This window comes from Carettochelys insculpta, chromosome 11 (assembly GCF_033958435.1).
Source record: "Carettochelys insculpta isolate YL-2023 chromosome 11, ASM3395843v1, whole genome shotgun sequence".
Classification (NCBI taxonomy): domain Eukaryota; kingdom Metazoa; phylum Chordata; order Testudines; family Carettochelyidae; genus Carettochelys; species Carettochelys insculpta.
In genome coordinates, this window is record NC_134147.1 from 19,590,716 (window position 1) to 19,606,921 (window position 16,206).

Sequence of the window (16,206 nt, forward strand, 5' to 3'; positions counted from 1 at the left end):
CATTACCACAGCACCCAGAGGAGATACGAGCTTTAGGAAAGCAGTTCTGCTCCCCTTGTTTATGACACAGTCCCAGCCCCACCTCCTGCAAGTGTTGTTTGAGGGTCATCTGCTTGGACGACATGGTGGCACCTTCTCCAAGAAGAACACATGATTAAGTATCTTTGTTGTGACTGTTCCAGATGTGATGCAGATGTGTGTTCCACAGCCCACCCTCTGTCCCCTCTGCCTTGAACCCTCTGCTCCTGACAGTCAACGTGAAGGAGCTGAGGAGGATCAGGGTGGCAGAGCCTTATACAGCCAGAGGAGGGCTTACAACACTGGAGTGCAAGCACTCCCTGTAGGCATGGCTGCTCAAAGTTCTCCAGCTCCAGTGCGTACCCCTGTGGAGTACACATCCGCATCGCATCTCCAAGAACCACAGTCACAACACAAGTAAGCAGCAGTTTCGTCCTCCTGGGCCACCAGCTGAACATGAGCTCCAGATGTGCTGCTGTAGCCAGAAGGCTGCGTAAACAGGAGAGTAGTGAGTAGGAGCAGGGAGGTGATCGATGGCGTTGCTGGGACCCATCGTGGAAAGACGTATCCAGCCCTGGGGCGTGCAGTGTGAAAGCGATGTTGAAAAGCCAGAGAGGGTGCCGAAGAGAGGCAGAGAACTGATCAGACAGACGCTCAGTCTGCAGAGACACAAACCACGCACCAAGACTCAGACAAATCTATCCCTCCATCCCCAGACGTGCTTCAGACTCCCCATCCCCACACATCCATCCCTCCAGCCCTCGTTCAGATGGGTGCAGGCCGAGATGAGTAACCCACACCCCTCTTCTCTGCAGGAAGCTGGAGGAGGTGCACAACAGCTTCATGGACAAGAAGGACAAGCTCATTACCAGCATCTACAATGAATCCAAGGAGCGGGCCAGGTTTGTATAGCTCCCTCAGCCCTACCTCACGTCCCCTTCCCACACCCTGCGGACAAGGGTCTCTGCTCCCAGAGACTTTAGCCCATGTTTGGCGATCCCCAGCAGTGTAAAGTGCTGCTGCCGGGCCCCCTCTGCACTGGGAGCCCCTGTTCTCTGGGGGCCTTCCCCCTATGTTGCCCCCTGACTTTCAGGAGGTCTTCCTCCCAGTTTACCCCATACTGCCCCTCATCCTCGGAGGAATCCCTTTACCCTACATGGGGGTCCTCTGCCCTCTGGAAAACCCTCCCCTCTCTTCGCCCCAGGCTGCCCCCTAGCTTCAGGGGATCCCTCCCACCAGCTTACCCCTTGCCAGCACCCACCAGCCTCTGGGGAGGAATCTCTCCCTCCATTCACTGCATGCTGGGCCCCCAGTCCCCTCCCTGCTGCCCAACATGTTCCCCAGCCATCACAAGGGGAGGGCTGAGCCACTGGCCAGGAGCCATCAGCAGTGGGAAGGCATGCATGTGTGCATGTGTTCAGGCGCAGATTGCAGAGAGTGGATGAACGTGTGTTAGTGGCCAACACCCAGTTTACTAGTGTGCGAGTGTCTGTGTGGGCTAGAAGAGGCACAGATACCCTAGTGCGCTTGTGCACGAGCCTGGATGGAGTGTGCGTGTGCCCTGGGGCATTTCAACTGATGTGTTAGAGCCCTGGAGCATGTGTTAGTGGGAATGAACACTCATATGTATATCTCTCCACTAGCTTGTGCCCCCATGCGTTAGCACGCCAGTGTGTGCTTCATGCACTAGCACGTTACTAGTAACGGAGATAGCCGTGCTAGTCTATGTACTATCGAAACAAAAAAGCAGTCAAGTAGCCCTTTAAAGACTAACAAAATAATTTATTAGGGGATGAGCTTTCGTGGGACAGACCCACTTCTTCAGCCCATAGCCAGACCAGAACAGACTCAATATTTAAGGCACGAAGAACCAAAAAAGTAATCAAGGTTGACAAATCAGAAAAAAATGATCAAGGTGAGCAAATCAGAGAGCAGGGGGGCAGAAGGGAGGGGGGAGTCAAGAATTAGATTAAGCCAAGTATGCAAAAGAGCCCCTATCATGACCCAGAAAATTCACATGCCGGTTCAAACCACGTGTTAATGTGTGGAATTTAAATATGAGAGAGAGTTCAGTGGCCTCTCTTTCAAGACTGTTGTGAAAATTCCTCTTCAGTAAAATGCAAACTTTTAAGTCATTAACAGAATGGCCCACTCCATGAAAATGCTGGCTGACAGGTTTGGGGATCAGGGGTGTTTTTATGTCTGTTTTGTGCCCATTAACTCTTTGTCTAAGAGAGTTTGAAGGCTGGCCAATGTACAAAGCATCTGGGCATTGCTGGCACGTGGTGGGATATATGATGTTAGTTGAGGAACATGAGAATGTGCCCGTGATTCTGTGACTAACCTGGTTAGGTGCAGTGATGGTATTTCCAGAATAGATACGTGGACAAAGCTGGCATCAGGCATTGTTGCAAGGCAAAGTTCCAGGATACTGTGTTAGAGCATGTGTCCCCAGGCAGTAGTGCGTTCACACTTGCGTCCTGGGAGCTAGCGTGTTAGCATCCTAGTGCCTGCACATCCCCACACGTGAGTGCTGCCTGAGCCTGCCTTAACGTGTAATGTTTGAGTATGTGCACTTGTATGTTATTGCGTGATGCTGAGCATCTCTGACCCCTGGCCCAGTGTGACCTGGCCCCTTTGCCTCCTCCCACAGGGCCAATGGCTTCCAGAAGCAGCAGGAGATCCTGCGCCAGAAACACGCCGAGTTCATGCAGCGCTACCGCATCCGGCACAGCGGGGACGGCAGGCAGAAGTGACAGGCGCTGCAGACCCTGGGGTGGACAGGGGACTGGGTGCCACAAACATCGTATGGGCAACATGTCGCACACACAGTTCTCCGGCCCTTCAATAAATCACTGTCCGTGGGCCAGCGCCGTCAGGCTTCCTGCATGGCTCCCGCCACCGCTCTGGGGAGGGCACATGGGAACGGTCTGGGACTCGGAGCAGAGATGAGCCCTGGGACCCTCTGCTGTCCCCAGCACCCTTCCCTGGGGAAGTAGGAGCTCTGAACCACCCAGGATCCCAGTGCTTCTTCACGCTTCTGTGGTGGCATCCAGGGGGATTCTGGTCCTGAGAGCTTCCTGGCTGCACCGCCTGCCCAGCACGCCATCCCTGCCGTTTGGGGCAGAGCATTCACCGGGTTACGGAGATTGTGGCACATGTCCAGCCCCCACTGGCAGAAGGAGCAGAGACCGGAGAGGCCAATGCCGCCAGGATGGAGGTCAGAAATTTGGGTGAGAGCCCCGCCCCCCAGCAGAGGCTTGGCCAGGCCTCTCCACAGCCAGAGCTCTGGGCTGACTCCCCACATCGGAGTGGGTGACGAGGCCCAGCGATGCCTAGAACCGCACCCTCCCACTGAAGAGGTCATCCCTGGGCTTGATGGCCATGTACACCCTAAATAACATACTGCCAGGTGGGAGCTGTACTGGGTAGGGTGGAGACACCAGCATCTGGGGGCAGGTGAGCCACCCCATTTAGCACTGGAGTAGCAATGGTTCCACACTCTGCTCTCCCCTTGCTGGGAAACAGCCAACCCCCAGGGCAGCCCAGAGCCCCAGTGATGGGACAGCAGCTTTCAGAGTGCCCCCGGGCTCCCATGCATCCCTGAGTTCCCTACTTCACCCTGCTGTGTGTTCTTACAGCCATCCATCCCCAGTGCAGCCCTCCCTGCCTCTGGCCACACACAGCCCCCGGCTTTCCCCCATCACTGTGGCTGCTGCTTAGTGTGTCCGTCCAGCCACGCGCCCCATCGCCTCTCCTTGCTCTTTCCAGTGCCCCAGTTGCAGCACGACACACACCCCAGTCCCTGTGCAAAGTGCATGCAAAGGGAGGGATGGTTTGGGGGGACAACCCCCCCAACCCCCATGCTGGGCAACAGCAGATGGGGAATGTGGCTCTGGGGCCTGCATGTGAAGGATTAACCCTGGCATTTCACGCATAGTTCCCATTGCAGCATGTACCGCTAATCCCCAGCCCGCGTCACAGCCTCCCCTTCCACAGCCCCCTCTGTGCCTGCTGGGAGTAGGCTGCTGTGTGGAGCTCCCTGGGGGGAGGGAGAGCCCCTTGGCACTGTGAACTTCCCCTCAGTAGAGCCCCTCTACCACCCCAGTGCCATGAGCTTCTACAGTGCCCAGCCAGGGATTGCAGTGTCGTCAGCTTCCCCGCAGCAGTGCCCAGCCAGGGATTACAGTGTCGTCAGCTTCCCCGCAGCAGTGCCCAGCCAGGGATTGCAGTGCTGTCAGCTTCCACGCAGCAGTGCCCAGCTAGGGGTTGCAGTGTCATCAGCTTCCACGCAGCAGTGCCCAGCTAGGGGTTGCAGTGCTGTCAGCTTCCACGCAGCAGTGCCCAGCTAGGGGTTGCAGTGTCATCAGCTTCCACGCAGCAGTGCCCAGCTAGGGATTGCAGTGTCGTCAGCTTCCCCGCATCAGTGCCCAGCCAGGGATTGCAGTGCTGTCAGCTTCCCCGCAGCAGTGCCCAGCTAGGGATTGCAGTGCTGTCAGCTTCCCCGCAGCAGTGCCCAGCTAGGGGTTGCAGTGCTGTTAGCTTCCCTGCAGCAGTGCCCAGCTAGGGGTTGCGGTGCTGTCAGCTTCCCCACAGCAGTGCCCAGCTTGGGGTTGCAGTGCTGTCAGCTTCCCCGCAGCAGTGCCCAGCTTGGGGTTGCAGTGCTGTCAGCTTCCCTGCAGCAGTGCCCAGCCAGGGGTTGCAGTGCTGTCAGCTTCCCCGCAGCAGTGCCCAGCTAGGGGTTGCGGTGCTGTCAGCTTCCCTGCAGCAGTGCCCAGCTAGGGGTTGCAGTGCTGTCAGCTTCCACGCAGCAGTGCCCAGCTAGGGATTGCAGTGTCGTCAGCTTCCCCGCAGCAGTGCCCAGCCAGGGATTGCAGTGTCGTCAGCTTCCCCGCAGCAGTGCCCAGCCAGGGATTGCAGTGCTGTCAGCTTCCCCGCAGCAGTGCCCAGCTAGGGGTTGCGGTGCTGTCAGCTTCCCCGCAGCAGTGCCCAGCTAGGGGTTGCGGTGCTGTCAGCTTCCCCGCAGCAGTGCCCAGCTTGGGGTTGCAGTGCTGTCAGCTTCCCTGCAGCAGTGCCCAGCCAGGGGTTGCGGTGCTGTCAGCTTCCCCGCAGCAGTGCCCAGCTAGGGGTTGCGGTGCTGTCAGCTTCCCCGCAGCAGTGCCCAGCTAGGGGTTGCGGTGCTGTCAGCTTCCCCGCAGCAGTGCCCAGCTAGGGGTTGCGGTGCTGTCAGCTTCCCCGCAGCAGTGCCCAGCCAGGGATTGCAGTGCTGTCAGCTTCCCCGCAGCAGTGCCCAGCTAGGGGTTGCGGTGCTGTCAGCTTCCCCGCAGCAGTGCCCAGCTAGGGGTTGCGGTGCTGTCAGCTTCCCCGCAGCAGTGCCCAGCCGAGATCTAGGAATTAGCAGGGAATTAGCTCCTCCTGGGTACAGTAAGTGCCCATTCCTGGCCCCCTGTCCAGCCCCCTGCCTAGGCTGGAGCCGGCATCAGATCAGCTTCCCCTATAGGTGTGCAGCTGGGTTGTTCAGCATTGGTGGTGCCAGGGGCCAGAGCCTGAGGAGGGAGAGGCACTGATGGCACTTTCCAGGTCCCCTTCCCCTCCTCCAATCCTGGCAAGTCCATCCCGTGGGAGTGGGGCATGGAAACTCGTCTAACCCATCCCAGGCTGCCCCTCACTTACCCCAGGTCAGATTCCTGAGCTGCCCCCTCCCTCCCACCCCCATGAACCAGGTCCCAGCAGCATGTGCTGGTTTCCCTCGTGGCTGGCGTAGGGACACCTCGCTGCCCAGTTCAACTCCTGCTCCGCTGGCCGGGGTGGAGCTTTCAGTGAGCCTCAGCTAGGTGGGATGAGTCCCTGAGCAAGTTCCCTATGGCCAGGTGCTTCTGCACCTGCTACTGACAACCAGGGGGAGTGTTCCCAGGTGGGTCCACCAGCATTTGCCAACCCAGCACCCCGAGCTGCCCCCTGCATAGCCCTGGGCATGGGCACGTGGGCCCCAGCTCAGCAACTGCTCAGTCCTCCACCCCCACACACCAGTCCCCTGTTGCCCTTATATCCACCCCATTCCCCTCTGTCCATGCATCCATCCCCATCCTTCCCTGTCCCCTTCCCTCACATCCACCCCACCCCTCACATCCCTCCCAAACCCCTGCCCCACCCCTTCCCCTCACCTCCATCCCTCCCCCACCCCCCCCTCACATCCCTCCCAATCCCCTGCCCCACCCCTTCCCCTCACATCCATCCCTCCCCCACCCCCCTCACATCCCTCCCAATCCCCTGCCCCACCCCCTCCCCTCCCCTCCCCTCCCATCCATCCCAACCCCTCCCCCTCCCTTTCCTTCACATCCACCCTCTCCCCTTCCCTCTGGCCCCATGTACCCTCCCTCCTTACATCCAGCTCCACCAACGCGCCCCCCACCCCTCCACGTCTGCCCCGTCCCCACCCACGGCCCCGCTGTCTCCCCAAGGGCTCTCCGGGGGGCTGCCAGGTGCCCTCCTCCCCCCTCCGCGCCCGGCCCCCCTCTGCTGCTCCGCCCTGTGCCGCCCCCCCCCCCCCGCTGCTGCCGCCTCCCCCGGGGCCGGGCTGGGCCGGGCCGGGCCGTCACTCACTCCCCGGAGCCAGCCCCGCTCCCTCTCCCGCGCCGCCCGCCGCCGCCGGGCTCACTCCGAGCCGCTCGCTGCTGCGGCGCGCTGCCCCCGGGGGCTCGGATGCACCTGTAGCCGCCGCCCCCGGGCGGGGCCCGATCCTTGCAGTGCCCGGGCTGCGGAGCGGGGCCCCTGCGCTGCCTCCGGGCGCCCCAGCCGGGACCGCGGGCTCCGCGCCTCGCAGCTCCCCCGCCCCCCCGCCCGAGGGACCATGCCCGTGCCCCGGCCTGCGGGCGCTGCCGCGGGGAGGGGGCAGCCGCCTGCCAGGCGGGCCGGGCACCAGCGCTAGGGGATCCCCGCGCGCCGGCTCGGCACCATGAGAGCCCCCCGGGAGGCGCTGCACCTCCTGCTGGCGGCAGCCCTGCAGCTGCTCGGCTGCGCGGCCAAGGTAGGAGCCTGCGGGGAGCGGGGAGCCGGGCACTGGGGGGAGCCAGGTGTTGCTGGGGGAGCTAGACACGGGCCACTGGGGGAGCTGGCAGTGAGCACTGGGGGGAGCTGGCAGTGGGCACTGGGGGGAACTGGCAGTGGGCACTGGGGAGTTGGCAGTGGGTACTGCAGGGAGCTGGCACTGGGGAGCTGTCAGTGGGCACTGGGAGCTGGCAGTGGGCACCGGGGAGTTGGCAGTGGGTACTGTGGGGAGCTGGCACTGGGGAACTGGCAGTGGGCACTGGGAGCTGGCAGTGGGGAGCTGGCAGTGAGCACTGGGGGGAACTGGCAGTGGGTACTGCGGGGAGCTGGCACTGGGGAGCCGGCAGTGGGCACTATGGGAGCTGGCAGTGGGCACTGTTGGAACTGGCCAGGGAAGGAGCTGCACTGCAGACAGGACCTAACCCACTCCCCCGGTGCTAGTGGGACATATCCCAGCATGATCAGGGCCTGGCGAGAGGGTGGCTGGAGCCAACCTGCCGGCTGGGGATGGGTAGCTTGGGGGTGGGGGCACCAAGCCAGTGTCTGGGATAGGACCAAAGACAAGCCTCCTGCCCGCCCAGGATACCCCTCTTAGGGGGATCTCCCCAACCCCTCCTGTTCCTGCCAGGATCCACCCCCAGTGCTCAGCCCCTGCTACCCTGACTTAGGGAGCTGCAGCTCCAAGCATCCCTGTCCCACCATGCCCCTCCCCACACCTGAGCACCGTGGGGAAGGGCTGAGAGCCAGGACAACTGGGTTCTATTCCTGCTGCCAATGACCCCTGTGAGGTTGTGGGGTGGGGGTCACCTATGGCAGGACAGGACAGTGGCTAGGCATCATCCAGCACAGGATTGTTCCACTGCTCCTGAGCCTCCCCATACCCCAGGGGGAGGTGTCCCAGCTCCTTCCCCAACTGCCGGTTTGTTATTGTAGGGTCTCTTGGGTGTACAGCCTGACTGCCTGCAGGTCAGTGACCCCCTCTGGGCATGGGAGGGGTGACAGAAAGGAGGGGGGAGTCCCTGAGGCTGAGGTGTAATGAAGTGGGAGGAAGGGGGAGTGGCTGGGGGCTCCCCCAGAGCTTGACAGGTGGGGGGCTTAAAAAGGCCTCGGGAGGCAGTGTCCGCTCCCCCCCGCCCTCCCTCCCCCCTTCTGGGCTGCTGAGCCTGATTGCCTCCCGCTTGGCCTTTCCAGACACCACAGCCCCAGACGCAGGGCACCCACCCGCCGGGGGAAGGTAAGAGATGGGTAAGGGGGCAGTTGGGGGGCTGCTGCCATGAGGCAGGGGGACAGCTTTGAAGTAGCAGTGCTGAGTGGGCACGTGTGGGGGGTCATTGGGGCTACACACACCTCACCCCAGAGGTGGTCACGTCTCAGTACCAGGAGAAGGAATCAGCCCTCATGCTCCCCCCCAGAGCTGGCTGCATTGCTGTGTCTGGGAGGGTGTCAGTGGGCACCCTGGGGGAGATGGTGTGCCTTGGCATTGCCAGGGCACCTGACCCCTCACACCAGCTCCTTCTGCCCCCCGGCCAGTGATGCAGTGGATGGAGGTTTATAACCGCAGCTTCTGCCAGCCAAAGGAGATGCTGGTGCCTGTGAGCGAGGAGCACCCGACCGAGGTGGAGCACCTGCTGGCACCCTCCTGCGTGCCCCTGCGGCGCTGCGCCGGGTGCTGTGCCGACGAGGGGCTGCGGTGCGTGCCCACCCGCATGCATGTGGTGGTGATGGAGGTAATGGGAGGGAGGCCAGGGGAGAGGGGTTAAGAGCCAGGTGCTAGGCATAGGGAAATGCCATGGGTGGGCAGACAGCTGTTGGGGGGGCAGCCAGGCACTGTGGGACAGGCAATGCATTGGGGAGGGAGCTGGGCATCAGGGATAGGGAAATGCCATGGGCAGGCTGGGAGCCAGGCACTGGGAAGTGGGGAGGCCAGGGGCAGGCGGGGGCTGGGCACCAGGTAGGAAGGGAATGCTGGGGGGTGAAATGTAGAGGTGGGAGGAGCTGGTGATTGGAGGCTGGGGAGTGGAGGAGCTGGGGGGGCGAGGGGGACCACCATAGGAGAGGGGGGCTGAGGGAGGGGTAAGCTGGGGAGTTGGGCTTTGGCATCACCCCTGATCCCTTGGCACTTGATGCCTCCCTCCCTCACCTCCTCTCTGCCCCCCAGGTGATGAAAACCCGCTACCCGCACAGCCACCTGGGCCAGCTGGCCTTCGTGGAGCACAGCGCCTGCGAGTGCAGGTGAGGGGGTGCTGTAGGGGGGGCATTGTGGGGGGTCCCACAGGGCTCAGTCTCCCCCCCAGCTTGTGACCTCTGGCTTCAAGCTCAGCCAAAGCCTGAGCACCCCACTGCAGCCTGTGACCCCACCTCAGGCAGGCGGCCCCATAGAGACACATGTGGGGCTCTGAGCCCCCTGGTTCCTGGGGTGATTGCTGAGGTCTCTTGTCCTGGACACTACACCCCCCACATTTCAGAGGGTAGCGCTTTCACGCCCATGGCATTGCTCTGCCCAGCGTGGATTGATCCCCTTGGGGGGCCAGTTCTCAGCAGACCCTCTTTTCCCCATTCACCTGGCATCACCTCTTCTCTTTTGCAGACCAAAGACAAATAGCAACATCCATCCAGAGAGGTAAGGACCCTGACTCCCTGCGCCCCTGCTGGGTGAGGCTGGGGCTGGCACAGACCAGAGCTCCCCTTACAGCTGGCGCTCCGACTCCACTCCCCACAGCGCCCCCTGCTGGCTGAGGCTGGGGCTGGCACAGACCAGAGCTACCCCAACAACTGGTGCTCCGACTCCACTCCCCACAGCGCCCCCTGCTGGCTGAGGCTGGGGCTGGCACAGACCAGAGCTCCCCTTACAGCTGGCGCTCCGACTCCACTCCCCACAGCGCCCCCTGCTGGCTGAGGCTGGGGCTGGCACAGACCAGAGCTCCCCTTACAGCTGGCGCTCCGACTCCACTCCCCACAGCGCCCCCTGCTGGCTGAGGCTGGGGCTGGCACAGACCAGAGCTACCCCAACAACTGGCGCTGCAACTCCACTCCCCACAGCGCCCCCTGCTGGCTGAGGCTGGGGCTGGCACAGACCAGAGCTCCCCCCTACAGCTGGCGGTCTGACTCCACTCCCCACAGCGCCCCCTGCTGGCTGAGAGTGGAGCTCAGTTCTGACTCTCTCCACAGGCCTGAGTGGCCCAGGGGGACAAACAGCATGGGATGCAAACCCAAAAGGAAGAGACCCCCTGAACGGGACTCCCCCCAGCTGTATGTCCAAGGCCCGTCCCACAGCCTCCCGTCCCTGCATGCCCCCCACTTCCTTACTAACTCTGCTTGCACTGGGGGCAACGACTTGGGGTGAGCCGGGGGTCAGTGCTCCCCACACCATATGGAGGTTCACGTCTAACTGGGGTAGCCCTGTACCCCCCACTCCCTGCATAGGGGATCAAAGCAGCGGTGGACTGCCCACCCCAGCAGTGTCATGGCCCCTCCAGCACCAGGAGAGCTAGGGGTTCCCCCCTCCTATGCCGGTGACCCCCTTGAACTGGGGTAGAAGGGGGAGTTCTCTATTCACCCTAAAGGGTGGCCAAAGGCCCCTGGTTATAGGGCAGGCAGAGCAGGGATCCCCAGAGGTTCTCGGGGGACAGGAAAAGGAGACTCCGTAATGGGGAGGTGAGAGTGGGGGGGGGTCCCAGCACCACACCCCCGGGGGCTGAGATCATTTGGATATTTACACCCCGCAGGCCCTCGTGCCCCCCCTGCCCAGACAAACGGAGACGCCAGGATCCCCAGACGTGCCGGTGCCGCTGCCGTCGCAGGCCCCAGCACTGCCGGGAGCGGGGCTTGGAGCTCAATGAGCACTCATGCAGGTGAGACCCCCTGACTGCCCCAACCTCCCTCCAGGCCGGAGACACCCTCAGAAGCTCTCATGGGCCAGGCAGACCCCTTGAGGTCCCCCTGGACCAGAGACCCAACCAAACTCCTTCAGGGACCAGGCAGAGCCCCAGCAACATCTCCTCATGGGCCAGAGGCAGCCGTGACCCCCGCAGGCAGACAGAGAGACCCCCATGGGCTGGAGAAAGGCCCTGAATTCCCCTCAGAACCAGCCAGACCCTCCCCTACCAATGCTGCAGGGCAGAAGCCCCCAAACCGACACCTCCCATCAGGCTTCAGGCTGAGGGAGGTGCTTCTGGGCCCCGGGGGTTGCTGGCTGACCCTGCCCTGAGCCGCTCTGTTCTCTCCCCCAGGTGTGAGAAGCTGCGCAGATGATCTGATGGGGGTGGAGGTGACCTGGGACCAGTCTGTTCCCCCCACCCCTGAAGTCTAGCTTTGCATTAGGACCAGGACAAGACTGGGGCCCTGAGCGCCCCTGCTGGAGAGGAGCCCAAGGAAGATGGGCAAGGCCACTGGGGAATGGACCTGAGGAGAGGGCTCCCAGGACCACCTGGGAGGCCAGAGCCCCGTGCACACTGCCTGGCCAGGACCTCTCAAGAGGGGCTGTGTGTTGCACCACCTCTTGTGGACTGGGGCAGCTGAATCATGGTGCCGCTCCAGGACGAAGGGAGCCGGACCTCGGGGCACCTCCAGGACTCGGGCCCCCAGATTCCACCAGCGCCCCCTGAGGCCAGCCCAGCTCTGCTGGCCAGATTCCCTCATCGTTATTTAAAGTCCCACATCGCCCCCGTCACTGCCCGGCTCGTCCCCAAACCTCTCTAATTTAATACTCGCCCTCCCCCTCCTCTCCATCCCCGGACCAAAGCCCGTCTCCCTGCCGGCGCCGAGGGCAGACTGGACACCAGCTCCAGCACCCTCCTGGGCATGTCGTGCTGCTGTACGTGCCCACTTGTGGGTATCCGGCTAGCGAGCTATTAAATGGATGAGACAGGAGGGCCGGCAGAGCTGTGCGTGTACCACCCAGCAGACCCCGCCGGGGCCAGGGAGCCTGTCCCACTCTCAGCGCTCACCAGGGCTTCTGTTGAGGGGAGGGGGCTTCACCACAGAGGCCCCTGGGGTGGGGCAGCGGGGGGCATCCTTCGGGATTACTGCAGCTGGCATCTTTATGTGTGCTCCAAAAAGCGCGGCTGCTGTTACGCCCTCCAGCTCTGTCCCCAGGGCTGGGGGCTCCTCCGTGCTCCGTGTGTATGGAAAAATTACCACCCCGTCCTGGAGGCGGCTGCTCCTCAGCCCAGATGAGCGATCTTTTGGCAAAGACCCCCCGGTGCCCCAGGCCCGAGGTCGTCGCAGGGCGGGGGATTCTGGTCCATACAATTGCCATCTCTTGGAACACGTTGGGAACATAAGTGCAGAAAAGCAAGGGAGGCCTCTGGTGTTCTCTGTGGGGCTGCAGGAAAAACAGGTGGGCTGGGCTGGCGGGAGGCTATAGGTCAGGACTGAGGGGCACTGTGAAGGTGGCTGGGGGAGCCCATGGCCAGGCTGGTGGGGGGCTGTAGGTCAGGACTGAGGGGCACTGTGAAGGTGGCTGGGGGAGCCCATGGCCGGGCTGGTGGGGGGCTGTAGGTTAGGACTGAGGGGCACTGTGAAGGTGGCTGGGGGAGCCCATGGCCAGGCTGGTGGGGGGCTGTAGGTCAGGACTGAGGGGCACTGTGAAGGTGGCTGGGGGAGCCCATGGCCAGGCTGGTGGGGGGCTGTAGGTCAGGACTGAGGGGCACTGGGAAGGTGGCTGGGGGAGCCCATGGCCAGGCTGGTGGGGGGCTGTAGGTCAGGACTGAGGGGCACTGTGAAGGTGGCTGGGGGAGCCCATGACCGGGCTGGTGGGGGGCTGTAGGTCAGGACTGAGGGGCACTGTGAAGGTGGCTGGGGGAGCCCATGGCCAGGCTGGTGGGGGGCTGTAGGTCAGGACTGAGGGGCACTGTGAAGGTGGCTGGGGGAGCCCATGGCCGGGCTGGTGGGGGGCTGTAGGTCAGGACTGAGACCCACCACAGGACTGGGTGGAGGAACTATGTGGTGGATTCCCTGCGTGGCTCTGCCCCCTCCCTCGGACGCATGTGGAGTGTCACTCTGGTTCCCAGCCCTGGCACTGCCCCCAGAGCCGTGCTGCATGCCAGGATCAGGCTGTAGCCCTGGGAGAAGGCAGGGCCAGCCCCGGCCTAGGGAAGCCACATGTAACACAGGGACACAGGGCAGCTGAGGGACGAGCCCAGCTCCACTGCTCCCCTCTCAGCTTGGGCCCACGAGCCGCCTTCCTCGGCTCCCGGAGGAGGGGCAGGGATCAGGAGGCGTCATGTGCCCGCAGGTGGGCGAATGCAATGGAGAGCCACTCCCAGGCTCTGTTCTGGCTCTGGGAGGGGAGTGAGGCCTAGTGATTAGAGCAATGATGGGGGGTGGGGGGCTAGGAGTCAGACCAGGTTCGCAGCTCTGCCTGTGCCACCTCGGCCTGTCCTCCCCCGTATGCGGCACTCGCTCAGCCTGGCTCATCTGCACCCGAGCTTCTCTAAGGGCTGAAATGGCTCCTGTTTCCATGAGATATGGGACTAGGCCTGATTACTACAGCCTGGCCCAGAGGAAACGGAGGGACCCAGCCGGGGGCAGGATGGGCCAAAGTCTCACTCAGAGCTAGGGGTGGAATTGAGGTGTTCTGACTCCCGGGTCCCCTGCGCGAACCACCCAACCCCGCACTGCGGCTCTGAGCTCTCGATTCCAGCTGGAACAGCTCCCAGGATTCAATGGTCGGGAAGGAGGAGGGCATCCGAGGGCAAGCCTCCGCCATCCCCCGCAGGCCATGGCCTCTGGGAGCCTGGGGGAGCTGGGGCAAGGCCTCTGGCCGATATGGAGCCTGGCAGAGGGCCTGTAGCTGAGTGCTCGCTGCCAGTCCCTTATCAGGCCCCAGCTGTAGCCGCCTGCTCTGGGGCATGTTAACTGGTAGGCTGGGAAGTGGGGCCATAGGCTGCAGGGGTTGCAGGAGGAGCTGGGCTCCCAAGGCCAGGGGTCCTCAGCAGGTGGGCACTGCCACAAGCGGCTGTGCAGCCTGAATGCCGGCTCCCAGGGCAAGGGCCAGGGCCTGGGTGCCAGGTCTCACACCAGCTGGAGGGGTGCCGCTGCCAAGCAGGGGGCAGTGCAGCCAGGATGGCAGGCGCCCAGGGCAGAAGGGGAAGGCATGAGGCAGCTGCAGAGCGCAAGGGGAGGCAGGGCTGCTTGTTTGGCTGCACCTGCTTGTTTGGCCTGCCCCTGCGGCCTCCAGACTTTGCCCCCACCCAGAAGCTCCAGGAAATGGCAGGGGGAGGGGTGAAGGGGCGACTTTGACCCCAGAGGCACTAGGTACAACCTGAGACATAAACATCCCCCCGCCACCCCGCCCCTTCCCCCGGGATCCCAGGCGCAAGAGAGCAGCTAGCAAGGTAACACCACACCCCCTGAGTGGCCTGGGCACCTGCGTTTCAACCCGAGTCTGCGAGAGGAGGGGAGTTTAGTGGTTGGCGAGCCAGGACTCCTGGGTTCTAGCCAGGGCTCTGGGAGGGGTTGGTCTGTCAGGGCACTGCCCCCTCTCCCCCGGCCCTGCCCCCAGCTCCAGCCCCGCTGATTTCCATTCTGGCTGCACTTTGGTCCCTGCCACAGGCCTGAGGAGAGTCAATATTTGGAGAGTCGTGTGGGGGGCTTGACTGGCTCCCCAGGAAGCCTCCCCGAGAGGCAGACCCCCCTCTCCCAGTCTCCTGGCCAAGGCCAGTGGGGAAATGAGCCAGGGCCAAGGCCCTGGCCCTGCTTCAGAGCGTACTCCACGCTGGGTGCTGTGGGGGGAGCAGGGGGCACACAGCGGGCAGGTCAGCGATATAGTGCCCTTTCCATCCCAGCTGTGTGGGTGATTCTCAGTCCTGGCCAGCAGCCCCCTGCTAACCCATCCCTGGGCTTCCCCACCTACACATCACTTGTCTCATGATGCGAGACCCTGGGGGGAGGGGATGGGGCTCCAGAGCCTTGGAATCCAAAAACGGGGCTGGGGCAGCAGCCCTGGGAAAATGGAAGAAGCCTCAAAACAAAGCAGCACGGATCCCAGTGGCTGAAGCCTGGATGTCAGTGGGGGCGTGATGGCCCTGATGTCAGGGGCCAAAGCCAGGACAGTGGTATTGTGCCCCAGACCCCAGGGTCTGAATCCAAGTTGGATTTGGTACAACCCAGATAGTGGGGTTCCCAGCAATAGCTGGGGCCAAGGAAGGACTGTGTTCGGCTGACTTCAGCTGTAATTACCACTACCCTGTTTTGCAAGTGGCACAGAGCCACAGCCGGAGCCCCAGCGCTCATCTGATCACCCCCATCTTTTGGACAGATGCCTCCTGGGATACTGGAAGGGAGCAGCACAGCCCTGCGGGCACCAGCGGTCAGGGTCAGAGCTGGATGGTGACATTAACCCCTTTACACCAGGCACCACTGAAATAACGGGACTCCTCACAAACACCCCTTGCCCTTATCTTGCCATCCCAGCTAGCCAACCCTCATTGCCTGCGCACTGAGTGAATGGAGCCACTCCTCCCAGCCAGGGCCAGAACCTGATCCAGCCCCAACACATTGTACCCCAGCAAGCCAGGTGGGTATGGCCACTGGGAAGGGAGGGCAACAGAGGTGTAAAAAGTACCAAAAGTTACTTTTGTAAAAGTGCAGCTGGATCCTTGATGTGACGTGTGAGAGAGAGAGAGAGAGAGAGAGAGAGAGAGAGAGAACATCCCTGCTTAGCTACTGTACTTTTACTGAAGTGACTTTTGGGGTACTTTTTCCACCTCTGGAGGCCAGCCCGCCCTGCCACGCAGGGTGCTCCCTCCAGGGCTGCCATGGGGCACTGGCGCCCCCTAGTGGGGATAATGGGCATGGCCCGGTGGGGAAGGTGCCCTTTCTCCCCTGGCCCAGAGACAGATGGGGAGAAGCCCCTAGTGTGTGGGGGCGGGGAGGGGCCCGTGGGGGTCACGAGAGCTGGGCAGAGGCTGGCTGGCACTGAGGGGTGCAGGGTCAATGGAGATGGGCACAGAGGGGCGGGGCTGGGCCCAGGCAGGGGGTGGGTGGGGCTGGGGATCAGCATGGGGGTGCTGGGGGCCACAGACAGGCACTGGGGGGATCACATGGGGTCAGAGGTCACAAAGGGGTCATAGAGACATAACGGATAGGCTGAGGTCCTAAAGCGCGTCACTGAGGCTTAACCCCGCCCACAGCAGAAAA

The 16,206-nt window shown here is 62.7% G+C and overlaps 2 protein-coding genes across 7 annotated transcripts in view; both read left to right on the forward strand.

The window, feature by feature from the left end:
• The window catches only part of DNAJC4 (DnaJ heat shock protein family (Hsp40) member C4), a 67,007-nt gene extending 64,190 nt beyond the window's left edge, over positions 1-2,817 (forward strand). The window contains exons 6-7 of the mRNA XM_075005668.1: positions 834-920; positions 2,672-2,817. Of these exons, the coding sequence (XP_074861769.1) occupies positions 834-920; positions 2,672-2,774 (190 nt within the window). The 3' untranslated portion in view covers positions 2,775-2,817. The remainder of the gene's footprint in view (positions 1-833; positions 921-2,671) is intronic.
• Positions 2,818-3,122: 305 nt separating this feature from the next.
• VEGFB (vascular endothelial growth factor B) lies at positions 3,123-11,934 on the forward strand. Of its 6 annotated transcripts, XM_075005669.1 has the most exons (9): positions 6,487-7,045; positions 7,999-8,031; positions 8,257-8,299; positions 8,596-8,792; positions 9,224-9,297; positions 9,653-9,685; positions 10,234-10,314; positions 10,791-10,916; positions 11,295-11,934. In XM_075005669.1, the coding sequence occupies exons 1-9, from the start codon at positions 6,974-6,976 to the stop codon at positions 11,314-11,316; spliced, it is 681 nt and encodes a 226-aa protein (XP_074861770.1). In that variant the 5' UTR covers positions 6,487-6,973; the 3' UTR covers positions 11,317-11,934. The 6 variants fall into 6 exon arrangements, with proteins under 6 accessions (XP_074861773.1, XP_074861774.1, XP_074861770.1 ...); XM_075005672.1 differs by lacking the exons at positions 6,487-7,045; positions 7,999-8,031 and adding an exon at positions 3,123-3,238; XM_075005670.1 differs by lacking the exon at positions 7,999-8,031 and having other exon boundaries at positions 6,526-7,045.
• Positions 11,935-16,206: the final 4,272 nt, after the last annotated feature.

Coding starts and splice junctions, on each gene's coding strand:
- VEGFB (XM_075005669.1), top strand. CDS start 6,974: ATGAGAGCCCCCCGGGAGGCGCTGCACCTCCTGCTGGCGGCAGCCCTG. Junction 8,032..8,256: donor TACAGCCTGACTGCCTGCAG/GTCAGTGACCCC, acceptor TGGCCTTTCCAG/ACACCACAGCCCCAGACGCA. Junction 9,686..10,233: donor AGCAACATCCATCCAGAGAG/GTAAGGACCCTG, acceptor CTCTCTCCACAG/GCCTGAGTGGCCCAGGGGGA.